The sequence below is a fragment of the Mustela putorius genome, unplaced genomic scaffold (assembly GCF_011764305.1).
Source record: "Mustela putorius furo isolate JIRA1106 unplaced genomic scaffold, ASM1176430v1.1 tig00003871_pilon_pilon_pilon, whole genome shotgun sequence".
Taxonomy (NCBI): domain Eukaryota; kingdom Metazoa; phylum Chordata; class Mammalia; order Carnivora; family Mustelidae; genus Mustela; species Mustela putorius.
This window is the reverse complement of record NW_025422023.1, coordinates 12,226,173-12,238,942: the sequence shown is the minus strand read 5'-3', so window position 1 is coordinate 12,238,942 and position 12,770 is coordinate 12,226,173. Positions and strand designations below refer to the sequence as shown.

Genomic DNA, 12,770 nt, shown 5'->3' with positions numbered 1-12,770 from the left:
TGCCTGCCTCTCTGCTTGTGATCTCTCTCTGTCAAATAAATAAATAAGATCTTAAAAAAAAAAATGGTGAATTTTATGGTATGTGAATTATATCTCAAAAAAATCCCTGCAGGGGCACCTGGGTGCCTCAGTGGCTTAAGCCTCTGCCTTTGGCTCAGGTCATGATCTCAGGGTCCTGGGATCGAGTCCCACACTGGGCTCTCTGCTCAGCAGGGAGCCTGCTTCCCTTCCTCTCTCTGCCTGCCTCTCTGCCTACTTGTGATCTCACTCTCTGTCAAATAAATAAATAAAATCTTAAAAAAAAATCCCTGCATAATAAGGTGGAGCAACTTCAAGATGATTTCCCACATGAAATGGCTACTAAAAGACATTTTTATTTCTATAGGGTCCTTTCAAGTAATATTAGAATTAGCACATGGCAGCTTCATTTAACATGACTCAATTTGGCTCATGGTTAAATGACAAATCATAAAGCAACTATAATCAAAATATTCATCTATATAACAGATTTTTACAAACATTCTCAACCTTTGAGTTACCATCTGGACTTCTAACGGAAAAAAACAAACACACTTTAAACTAAAAATTAGTTCATATTCAACCTTATGTAAGTTTAGAAACACCAGCAAAAACTTGTCAAACCTGACCAATAAAGGTATACTTCAAAAAATAAGAAAATTATCAATTTGCAAACAAAATAATGGAAACAGGCAATAATCCTCAATGAATATGCTGCACCATTAGGCGAAAGTTTTCTGGGAAAACTGATGATAGACAGATCAAGCTGGCAACTCCTGAACTCACTCAACACTCTTAACACCATTAAGAATGAAACAAAGCAGACATTATAACCCTCATGCTGGATATGAAGAACTAAGATTATTTCATCACCACTTATGAAGCACATCTACCAATATATACATATATGTATACACACGTAACTTGCTTAGGTTTCGTAATGTCAGTGTAGAAAAGACAGCTGGGATAGAGGAGTAAGGTGAACAAAACGAGTGTGCAATCAACCAAATCCAGAATGCAGGAAATTTTGTAGAGCAAATGATATCATCTGTTTTAACAGTAAATTCATTAAAAAGAGAGGGGGAACTGTTATAAACAAAAAGAGGCTTATGAATCATATAGTTTATCTTCCAAACGAGGATACTTTTGAGAATGAAAAGGAAGTTCTATTTTTTTTTTTTTAAAGGAAGTTCTATTAATAATTATGCTAGACAACAGGCATGATCCGGGACCACTCAAAAGTCTCAAATACAAGGTATGGGCTTTCATGTTGTCAATATCTTTTTATTTATTATTATTATTATTATTTTGAAAGAAGATCCAGTTAGGGAATCTGAACATGAAATGATATTAAAGAATCACTGAAATGACACTGTAACTAGGTTTTGTATTTAAAAAAAAGTCCTTATCTGTTAGACACACACTGAAATGTACATAGGCGAGAAGGTATCTGTGCTTTGCTTTAAAACACTGGTAGGGGTGGCGGTGGGGGTAGGATGTAGGGGAAATATGTGAAACAATATTGATAAAATGTTGGTACATACTGGAGCTGCATAATGGGTCCATGGGGATTTATTACACTGCACTCCTCCAATTTAAGCATGTTTGAAAATTTTTGTAATATAATGTTAACTTAAAAAATTTAGCAACACCCAGCATGGCAGAACATGTTTCTGGCTTTGACTTCCTATAATGACAGATACACTCCCATAACTCTTCTTGCCAAAAAAATATTGGTTAGGCTTAGTCATAAAATGGAAATCTCAAAGGGAAATCTTTAAAGAAGAAACAGCTGCTTAGGCTCAAAGGATACGTAAAAATCTGTTTTTGACTTTCCCACTGCTCTCAGAGTTCTTTTCTGGACTCACAGTGGGGTGGTTATGGAGCAGGCACTGGGATTTGTAAGATCTCGGAGATGAGGTTCATACAGCTTTGAATATTAAACTGAGTCAGCAGCCCCAATTTGAGATTATCCTCTGTTCTTGGCAAAGTCATGAGTTTAACTTCTGCCAGACATAAAATTTATTTTATGGGGTATTAGTAACTTCAAAAACTACATCTGAACGAAGTCTCTATTGCCACTGGTAAGTGTATGTTTTAATTGTGTAAGTTTTGTTTTGTTTTGTTTTTGGAGAATTGTTTAAATATGCATAGCCCAAATCTAAAACTTCATCTAAATAATTACCCTTACCTTTTGAAATTCCAGACAAAGAGAAGCAAAAGTATGCAGATTGGCTTTTAAAATGTCTTAATATTTGAAACATGTCTTTTAACGGTTTTGTACTCACCTCCTGTTTAGACCAGTTAAACTAAAATTTTTCTTAGACCCTGGCCCAACCATTACTCATGGATTTTAAATGCAAAATAATACAAAAGTTCTTAAAATAGAATTTATTTCTATATGTCAGACTCCATTTCAGGCAACAACATTTATAGAAATTATAGAAAAGCCTACAGGGGAAAAACACCAGAGATATAGAATAACTGAAAATTAAATCAGTTACGAAGAATGTGAAATAAAGTTTGCATGAAACCTCAAGAAATTTAAATAAACAACTGTTATTTTCACAAGAAGTTCTTCCGTGGTTCAGAAGTTCAAGCCATCAAGTCTAAGAGGAAGTCTGCTTAAAACAAACAAACAAGGCAGATACTTAATTCCTGAGGAAAATGCTGTCACCAACATCATCTCAAGGTGCCTTAACTTTCATTTTCTTTCTGATTAAAGGCATTTAAATATATCTTTTAAAGAAGGAACAAGGAAAATTAGGATATACTGAATAGTATTATATACCTAAAGCCGTCCATTGTGAGTTTATAAGTCATGTGTTAGATGTGTTAGAAGTGGGTTTACAGTGAGGTACACACCACGACATTTTTGGATCATAACTACCACAGGAAGCCAAGTCACACTTTCATATATGAAAAGTAAGTTTCCTAGACATATTATTTATAGTTTATTTGAGCACACCCCATCACCCAGAGAAAACCCACATCAACATGAAGTTAGCAAAGCAGTACCAGTCAGAGTAATAGTCAGCAAAGGAACAAATTAGGGTAGTAATGCTGTTGCAAAGAGCAGCACAGTGTTTCCATAAATTCAGTCAACTATATTGTAGTTTGGTGAATGCAGAGGAAAAGAGACTAAAGGAAGAAGTGCAAAATTAAAATTATTTTAGGATCAATTTGAGTAAAATAACTCCTGTAGGATTCACTATGAATCCTTCCGTATTCTAATGTTACACAGGAATAGCATAGCAGAGGAACATTAGTAATGAAGCTTTTTCCAAGTGAAGAGTTAAATACCCTAAACTGGATGAGGTTAACAAACAAAAACATAGTAGCACTTGGATGCACTAAATATGTTTAACTGGATACCCCTGCTTTCCTATGCCACATGTTAATAGTCCTCGAAAACAGTGCATGTCTATAGCCACTAACTTCTTGCTTATATAGCGGCAGTAAAAATGAAAGCGATCTTTATTATTATTGTGTTAATAATAAAAGAGATTGAACTGATGTATGAATCAGTTCGTTTCTACAGAAATTCTGTAAGCCTTCTATTTTGATGTTTGTTACCTTACAATTATGTATCTGTTTCAGATACTGCAACACAGAAATGGTGTCAATACTTACTAGTGTGGTGGCCAGGCATACAAGACTTCTCACTGTAGCAAGTGGACACACAGATATTTTCAAGTTTATGGCACGATCGAATTCATGATATGGTACAGACATTCAGACTCTCAGCAAGCTGCTCCTAACAAAATGTCTACACTGCCCGAAGGTACGAAATGGTTAGCGAAATCACCTCAAATTACACACGTTAGCAAATCCAACTTCCTTCTGCTTGACTGTGAAAAAGGCGTTTTGGTCCCCATTGTATAAATAAATGTAAAAATGCAGGTTTGACTCCCATGAGTCAGACCCATGATCAGGTTTTGCTGTCAGTGAAACGAGAGGGGAGGCTTCACTTACTCTTCATTCAGGGCACACCGGCGATTGGTGAGAGTGCCGTATTTCCTCAGGGTTTCAGTGAGCTCGGAGTAGAGTTTGTCAGCCAGGGACAATGGGATTCCTTCCCACACCAGGATGAGAATCACAATCACTGCAGCCTCACAGGTGTGGCCAGCTCGCTCCCGCACCAAGCACAGCAGTTTCTCTTCACTGCAGCTTCTGCGAACCACCTGTGTGGGTCCCCATTCCACCCCAACACCCCCACCCCAACCAAAACAAAACAAGGGTCACTTGCGGCAGAGGAGAGCAACGATTTATGTATGCATATTTTTCATGTCTGGGTCACAATTAGGGCAACATTTGTCAGCACGTGCAACTTGCCTTTTGCTACCCATCTGTAAAATGGGGTTAGAACCCAGAGAGAGGCAAAACTGCTCAATGTTTAGCAGACTATACCAGTGCAGGGAGGGGCGATGACCCCTGCATTAAACCTAGAGCTATATGGAAGACAAGCAGGTCTTTTTCACAAACTTCAAGGTTTTCAAAAATGACAATATAAAGATTAATGGAAGGTATTTAAAAGATTATGGATGACTTCACATTCCAGGAAGAATCATACTTTTTATCAATTTGAATGGACCTCCTCCTCTCCATTAAATTCTTTCAATTAAATATAGTTTGTATGTACTTTCAAAGCTAATCTGCCTTTTTCTTAAGAGCTAACACAAAATAAAAATAAGCAATATTCATTTCAACCGACATAAATGACTCTTTTATCTGGTAACCCAATTCTTAGGGTTAGATTAATGAATCAAAACACCCAAGAATGAAGACCAAAGGCCTTGTCAGGTCACACTTACCCATTTAGCAATAGGACATCCCTGAGAACTTTTGCCTTCTTTACCAGTATAGATGACTCTTTCAATCCTAATAGCTTTACCCTTCTGTCCAAACCTTAAAAGAAATCCACAGAAACACACACACATAAAATTAGCAAATGAAACTGAGGCAAACAAAATACTGAACATTTGAGCATAATTTTATTCTATGACCACACCCTGAGAAATGAATGGTTTAATTCATTTTTAAAAAATAAGTCTAAGCCAAGCAAACAGGATAACAGACTTTAAGCTTTGTATTTCTTTGGTATCAAAATAGATTGATAACCATAATGAACTATTTTGAAATTATATGTTGGGTGAAAATAAATGGGAAAGCTTATTTTTAAACAATTTCACAAAGCACAAAACTTTTTTAAGTTTGTTAAATTCAGTCTTCTAAGATAGATTCTATTTGATTTTTGTCCTCTACTAAATTTAGCTATTTTAAAACTTGGGGAATCACAACAGATTTTAGTTAGAACTGTTCCTCACAGACTCTCTACCATTTTTTAAAGATGGCTTGCAAATAACTAGTATTCAGCAATTTTGAAAATACAGGATAGTTCTAGAGATAGATTATATTTTCCCTTATGACCATTTACTACTTGCTAATAACAAAAGGCATTTAGGGAAATCTACTGTATCTGCCAGGCTACTAGAGGATTATTTAGTGAATTTCTACACACTAATTTAGAAATGGGTAACTTGTAAATTGGGCAAGAATGATACAAAATATGTTCTTGCTGCCCACAATGTCTAACGTATTTTAATGATAACACTGTCTACTTCCTACCATAGTTAACAGCTAACATCTGTGGATACCTATTTGAAAGTCTCTCTCTGCATCAACTGTCTCACTCATAAGAATCTTCTACATGCAAGACTAACTGTGTAGATTGAGGTAAATACTTGCCTACCTGTGACTGACAGTAAAAAAAAATGTAGCTATAAATAGAATGTCTCTATTTCTATTCAGCATCTCACACTTACCCTCTGCTTATACTAAGGGACAACTTCCTTAGCGGTAACTACTCATTTACAGCTCTAGGTGCATTTAACTCGATGATTCCTTTCTTAAACCACATCTCCCCTCTCTTTTTTCTCTGACACTTTATCATCAAGTGGGAAAGCCAGAGTGGGGCCTCTCTTTGCAGCCCGTGCCAGCACCCCTGTGCCTGGCAGGCGGGCTGGCTGGTTCTCGTGTGTGCCTGGGTTTTCTGGCATCCATCTCAAAGTGGGCAGCCTGTGCCAGCTCGCAGACTATTAGTCCTGTCAAATATTGTGACTCTCTGGTGAATAGCACAGTGTGGAGTGCTGGCAACCCTAGAATAGCTAAGCCTACTAATAATTACTCAATTTACAATTGTTTACTGCTTTGTATGTGAAAGCTGAAAAAATTCTGACATATACAAAAGGATAAACGTTAATCTGCCCTGTGCCTTTGCGTTAATTACCTTTCTTCCATGATTTCTCTAATAGCTGCCACATTAGGACCTGCTCCTAGATGGGTATAAAAAGGACCTTCATCTTTTTCAATAATTTGCTCTGTTGAGATAATAGAAGATTATTATTTTAGACCTCAATTATACTAAATATAAAGGCTACATCCACAAAGCTTATCCCCCAACTGCACATTAAGGGCCCTAAATGTGACTTTAAACATTTTTTTTTTCTTTAAAATGAATAAATTGATGGACTAATCTATTAGAAAATGTGCCAAATAATTAAGTATATGTACATGCTGGCTGTTGGATAAAAAAATATTAAATTACATTTCAGATACGGAATAAGAAATTATTTATTTTAAACAAAGTAAGTGGAACTAAACAAAACGGCGAGGGAATTAGAATATATTATATGTAATACCAACTATAATCCCGTTTTTTTGAACTGAAAAAAAAAATTATAGCTGACTAGAAGCCTGCCTGATACTTGGATGTTAAAAGATTAAAAATAAAGCTTCCTGTTTGATCATATCCCCAGGATATTGCTGTTTTTACCTTTTTCTCCTCCTGTTTCTCCCCAACATTTAATTGTTGTGTTTTGAAAATAAAAATATTAATTCCAGACCCATATTTGTATGTACTTTAAGAAAAATTTATGATGAGAGAAAATACTGGAGAGAGGGTCCGGTAAGAGGAAGAGGTTCTTGTAGACTACTGAAGATGGAAGTGGGAAGAGAAGTTAGAGTCCTCGGAGAAGAGACTGTAGAGGATTAGAACTTACCTAATGTTATCTATGACATGTGTGGTATGGCGCCCCTGAGGCAACCTAAAATTAACCACACAAAGGGGCGGTATGACTCCTCCCTCCATTCTTCTATAAAGTGTGGGGTGTCTGTTGTAAGAGGAAGAACATGAGGTGGGTGGACCACTGGCCACATTGGTTTGTCTTTTCAAATGTCTTCTACTGTATCCACACTGAGGGACTCTAATAAAGTCTTTATATATATTTTATATGTATTATATATATACATGTGCATCTATCAGCAAAATGTTTCCCTATCACATATCTTGGATTTTAACAAAAAAGTGTTTGAGATAAAAGAAAAAAACATATTGCATATTTTCTATCAAAAAGATGACACTTTCAAGAGAAAATAGAATCAAAATGAATATAAATCACACAATATTTCAAGCATGTAAATGAAGGGCAATGTCATGAGTATTTCGAACTTCAGCATTACAATTTTCCCCAACTCACCAAGACTGAAGGTAAAGGCCCCCATTGAGAAATTAATGTTGTAAAACCACTAATACGTTCAACCTTGAATTAATACATATGAAAAAGCTCCCACATTAAGTTGCAGATAGCAGTTATTTTTCTCATTTTAACAGATGTTTTTAGAGATGCCTAGGTGTCTCTCCAGAAGATGATATATATACAAAGAGTTAAACAGATTGATTAATCTAAAACAGAAACCTTTACATTTTAAAGGGTTTGATTAGAGGAAGATATGAGCATGCACATTGTTTTATTTATTTATTTATTTTTTGGGGAAAAACTGAATGTAAGTGAAGTTCTCTCTCGCACAGTATAAGCAAGCATCTGTAATTTAAAGACAAGAAATGTAAGCTTCAGGTTTTTTATGAGCCTTTACAAATTGCTGCCAGACTCAGGGTTTCTTTCTTTTTTTTTTTTTTAAAGAAAGAAAATCCCATATCAGAAGATGAATTTGCTAATTCTGGATAAACACCATGTGTCTCAGTACATTTCTAGCACTTACCTACACATCTGCATGATGGGAAATCATACTGAGTCTTGACAGGTGTATCCAATAAATTTTTTATAGGAGTATCTAGTAATTTGGAAGGTGACTCTAAAAAATTATTGAGAACAGAGCCAGCTGTTCTTTTGGTTGGTGTCTTTTCTGAAGAAGGAGTTGCTTGCTGTTCTAGAGCTTGGGTATGGCTATCGAGTTCTGCAGCCGTGGTCTGTCTAGTTAAAACTGTGACCGGCCCTGACATTTCAACTTTTACTTGCTTCTGTGATTTGAGAGTCAGAGCCCTATGGTCAAATAATGATTTGACCTGAAACTGCTTCAGATGTTGCTCCATGGTCTCAAGGATGCTCCTTTGCTGCACATTATCACAACTTGGAGGTGGAATCTCTTGCTTAGTTATCTTTTTCCACATTTTGCTTTCTGGCTGTGCTGACGTGGAGCGCATACAGGTATGGGGCTTGGATCCAGGTTCAACCTTAATTGGTCTGTGCATCTGACTATGACAAGACTCAGTATGGGGGTGTTGTGTTTGCTGCTGCTCTTGCTTTTGCAAGAGGTGCCACCTTAGAGCAGCATGCTTTTGAAGGTCCTTCTGGGGAGGAGTCTGAATGTGACTTCCTCCCTGGTCAGACACAGGGAAAGCATTTGCCTGGTTTTGCATCAGGTACCTTTGCTGAGGGAGCTGTGCTGCTTGCTGGCCAGGCATATCTTGGTTTCTACTTCTATATCCCTGTAGAACTGAAGCTTGTTGAGGCTTCTGCTCTTGTTCTTGAAAGCACCTATGAAGAACGTCTTGCTTTGGAGTCACATTATTTGGAAAATATTGCCTGTGATGCAAGTTTTGGGTCTTGTTTCCTGCAAAGAGTTCAGGATTTATAGTCTGTTCTTTATTTTCTGGAACTAAGTGTGTATTGTTTGAACAAGGAATCTGTAGTTTGCTTGGATTTGATTTCAAGATCTGACCATAGGGGGGATTTCTACTATTCATATTCTGTACTTGCTCCAATCCCATTTGAGCAGTAGGAGTCTGGAACTCACTTGATTTCAAATACTGATTTTCACCATGGAAACATTCCTCCACTTTAATCTGGCTAAAGAATGATCCTTCTCTTTGCTGATCATTGTTGCCTTGGGGATGAGAAAAAGTCTGGGGCATTTGTTCTTTATTCTTCATTTGTAATTTTTGCGGCTGCTGCTGGTTTTGAGAGATAAGCGAGTTCTGGGATGGTTGTGTTTGTGTTTGTGCTGCCTGCTTATGAGGCTTGTGTTGTAAAATGTGTGAGTTTGAGAATGGCTCAGTCTCTGAAGCCTGCTGATTCAAGTGCTGTTTTAACGATGCAGGTAGGAGTTTCTCAGTTTGGGAATCTGGTCTTTGTTCAAAATAAAACCTGTGGGTGCACAATGACTGCATGTGAGCTTTGGATGAAGGGTCTGTCTTGGAGAAGTGCACCTGGAGTGAAGGTTTTTGGAACTGGAGCTGCTGGTCCAATGTACCTTGAGACTGCTCTCGATTCATCTCACCTTGGTACCTTTGTGGCCTCTGCTCTGGCTGCATTATTTTCTGGATGTAAGCCTGCCCTGGGAGTCCCCCAGGCAGGCTGGAATTTCCAGTGTATTGTTTGGAGGTCATTTGATTGGCGGGGTTGGACTGATACTGAAGAACTGACCGCAGTGATGCCTCAGGACATTTTGGGTGGGATTCTGCTTGATGAAAATGAGGGGGCTTCAGTTCAATCCACCCCGGTTTCAGAGAGGGCTGTGCTGGGAGCACAAGACCTCGTGTTTGTTCCTTGTCTCGACCCTTCGGAATATCTTGCTCTTTGTGTCCCATCAACCGCTGGCAGTGGTCTTGTGGATCCCCACTGCTACCCAGCATTGGTGGGTTATGCATGATGTGTTCTGATATTTGTCTCGCTTTCTCAGAACATGCTGGAACTGTCATCGTCCCTGGAGTTTGTATGTCATTCTGGTTAACACAATTATTCTGAGGCCTTTCTGGAAGCATCAGAGAGTGGTTGGATGCACGTGTAGATGGATTAGGACTTGGGGATGGCCGTGCCTCGGGTTGACCCTCTATTTTTACTTCCCTTAAAAGAGCTGTGTTACTTTGGTTGGGGTAGTGATGGTGTTCTTCCAAAACTCCATCGTTCAGAGTGCTTTTTCCTTCTGAAGGAAGCTGTGAAACCTCTGGAAGAGGAGGAGGGGGAGAAAGACGCAATTGTGATGGTGGTGGTGGTGTGGTAGGGGCAGAAAAGGAATCCTTAGAGAACACTGAGCTTTGCTTGAAGTAAGCACCATTTGTTTCATTTTGCTTTAAATATCGTTCAGAGCTGCCACCAGGAGCCTGCAAATTGCTGCTGGAACCTGAACAGAATTCTTCACCAGATACCAGCTCTGTGGTTCCTTGGATGGTACTGTTTTCGGCACGTGACGGGCATCTGTCAAAAACTGATTTTTGTTTTTCTGGTTTCTGAAAGGGACAGGTCCCTATCACTGCACCTGTCTTACTGGCTTTGTCAGCATCACAGGCCTCAGTTACCACTGCAACTGGCTCGGGAGGCAGCTCAGAGTTCGAGGTCTGTGGGACATTGATCTGCCCTGAGGTATGCGATGGGTGAGTGATCTCACAGGACAACTCGTTAGTAGCCTGACTGTTAATGGCATGTATGTGAGATGTGGTTTTCTGCACCGCAACGGAAACACAATCTGGATAATATTGAGACAGTGTTTTTTCCAGGAGTTCACCATGTGTGTTTTCCATGGAAGAGGCAGAAACTGTAGCACCATTAGGCATTAGCACTGCCTTGTTTTTAAGAAGTAATACAATATTCTTGTCATGGTAGTTAGCATTTTTCTCTTCTTGCTCATTCAGAATCTGAAGCTCTGGTTTTTCAGACCTACTGCAGTTATGTGCTGAAAAACCGATGAAATCTTTAACTGCATTTTCTTGAGCTACAGAGCTCACAGATTCTCTCTTATCACTCAAATCGGAGACATTCATTTGACTGCTGCCTTTGCCTGGATTTCTTTCTTGGCTTTCCCCGAAGTTATTTCTTTCTCCATTAGCCTTTTGGTCTTGTCTCAATTTCTTGCTCTGGTGAAGCCCAGAGAGGGAAGGTTCACTAACTGTGCGCTTGATTCCTCCGTTTTGTAAGCATCTGGAATACCCTCTACCTTCTTGTATAAAGTCCGGACTCCCGCGACTGTTCTGGCTTCTCTTCATAGGGGGTATTCCATAGTAACTTTTGAAAGACTGCCACTTGGTGTCTCCATTTACTTCTGAATAAGGTCGCTCAGTTAATGGGCTTCCATTCTGGAGCTTTAGAACCAGAGGTTCTGTCTGGCATAAGGGAGAAGGAGATGGTGTCAGGAATGGACTTAGTCTGTTGCCCTCAACATGGTTGGTTCTGTCCTGTTCCATCAGGCTTGCTTCGGGGCCATCCACGAGGCTGCCCTCTGAATGAATTCTAAAGAGCAGGGAAACAGAAATTGAAGTTCATTAATACCTATTAGCACTAATAATAAATCTGGAAGAATAATGATGGCATTGATGATACTGAAATTCCTAGACACAGCAAACTGAGATACTCATTTTCATGTTTCAGAGTGAAAACCAATAGCTCCTCAGGAACTCTTGTCTTCTGAGCAACTCTCAAATATTAATGATGATCAAAATCACGAGCTAATGTGGGAAGTTCATACTGTATTAGTAAAGAGAATCAGCTTCCTTCTCAAATAATTCTTTCTGTCAAAATGCTAAGAAGAATAGAGAAGGATTACCTCCTTTCTACCTTCTCTAGTATTTTATACATCCAATCACTTGCTAAGGTTTATCAATCCCATTTCCTATATGTCCTTTGAATTATCCCCACAGATACTTGGTAACCAGACCTACATTATTTTGCTTATTTGTTACAGTAGCTTTTTAGAGGGTCTCTTCCCCAGCCCAGCCTGTCCTCTCCCTAGTCCTTCAAGGTTCCTTCAAATTATTACCAAAGGGAATGTTCTCAATGCAAATCTGATGTCATATCCTCCTTAACATGCTTTTCTGGCTCCATATTTCCTGTATTAGGAGTTCTCAAACTCTTTCATCCACATGCCTGGAAGACAAGAGGTGCTCCCTGAAGCGTTAATATTCCAGCAAATGGAATGGGCTGAGAAGTGCTGTTTAAACAAGATGGGACCAGGAAGGGAGACAAACCGTAAGAGACTCTTAATCTCAGGAAACAAACTGAGGGTTGCTGGAGGGGAGGGGCATGAGAGGGATGGAGTGGCTGGGTGATGGACGCTGGGGAAGGTATGTGCTATGGTGAGTGCTATGAATTGTGTAAGACTGATGAATCACAGATCTGTACCCCTGAAACAAATAATACATTATAATATTAATTTAAAAAATAGTATCATTTGTAAAATGTCACTTCTAGGTGATTCTGTGTCTTCCTCCGTAGGGGCTGACTGCTCACTTCTACTGAGAATTCCTACTTGATCCAAATGGTTTTTCATAGGCAGATTTCTGTTCTTCTTTCCTTCTATATCCTCTCACAGCTTATACTCCAAATATGACAACAGCATATAAATACCCAAACACGGTAAATGGTTTCAGGCTTCCATGCTGTTGTTTTGTCCGGCTAGAATGTCTTCTTAGTCCCCTGATTTGCCCAGTGACTCATATGTGTCTGAAACAGTCTCAGGTT

General features: G+C 38.7%; 1 protein-coding gene across 2 annotated transcripts in view; it reads right to left on the bottom strand.

The window, feature by feature from the left end:
- TET2 (tet methylcytosine dioxygenase 2) overlaps positions 1-12,770 on the bottom strand; it is a 137,825-nt gene that overhangs the window by 41,278 nt on the left and 83,777 nt on the right. Inside the window, exons 3-6 of one of the 2 annotated variants that reach the window (XM_004748137.3) lie at positions 8,080-11,543; positions 6,308-6,398; positions 4,833-4,926; positions 3,994-4,202 (exon numbers count right to left, since the gene is read on the bottom strand). In XM_004748137.3, coding sequence (XP_004748194.1) covers positions 3,994-4,202; positions 4,833-4,926; positions 6,308-6,398; positions 8,080-11,497 — 3,812 coding nt within the window. In that variant the 5' untranslated portion in view covers positions 11,498-11,543. Of the gene's footprint in view, positions 1-3,993; positions 4,203-4,832; positions 4,927-6,307; positions 6,399-8,079; positions 11,544-12,770 lie in introns of those variants that run through there. The other variant, XM_045067079.1, reaches the window with a different exon arrangement.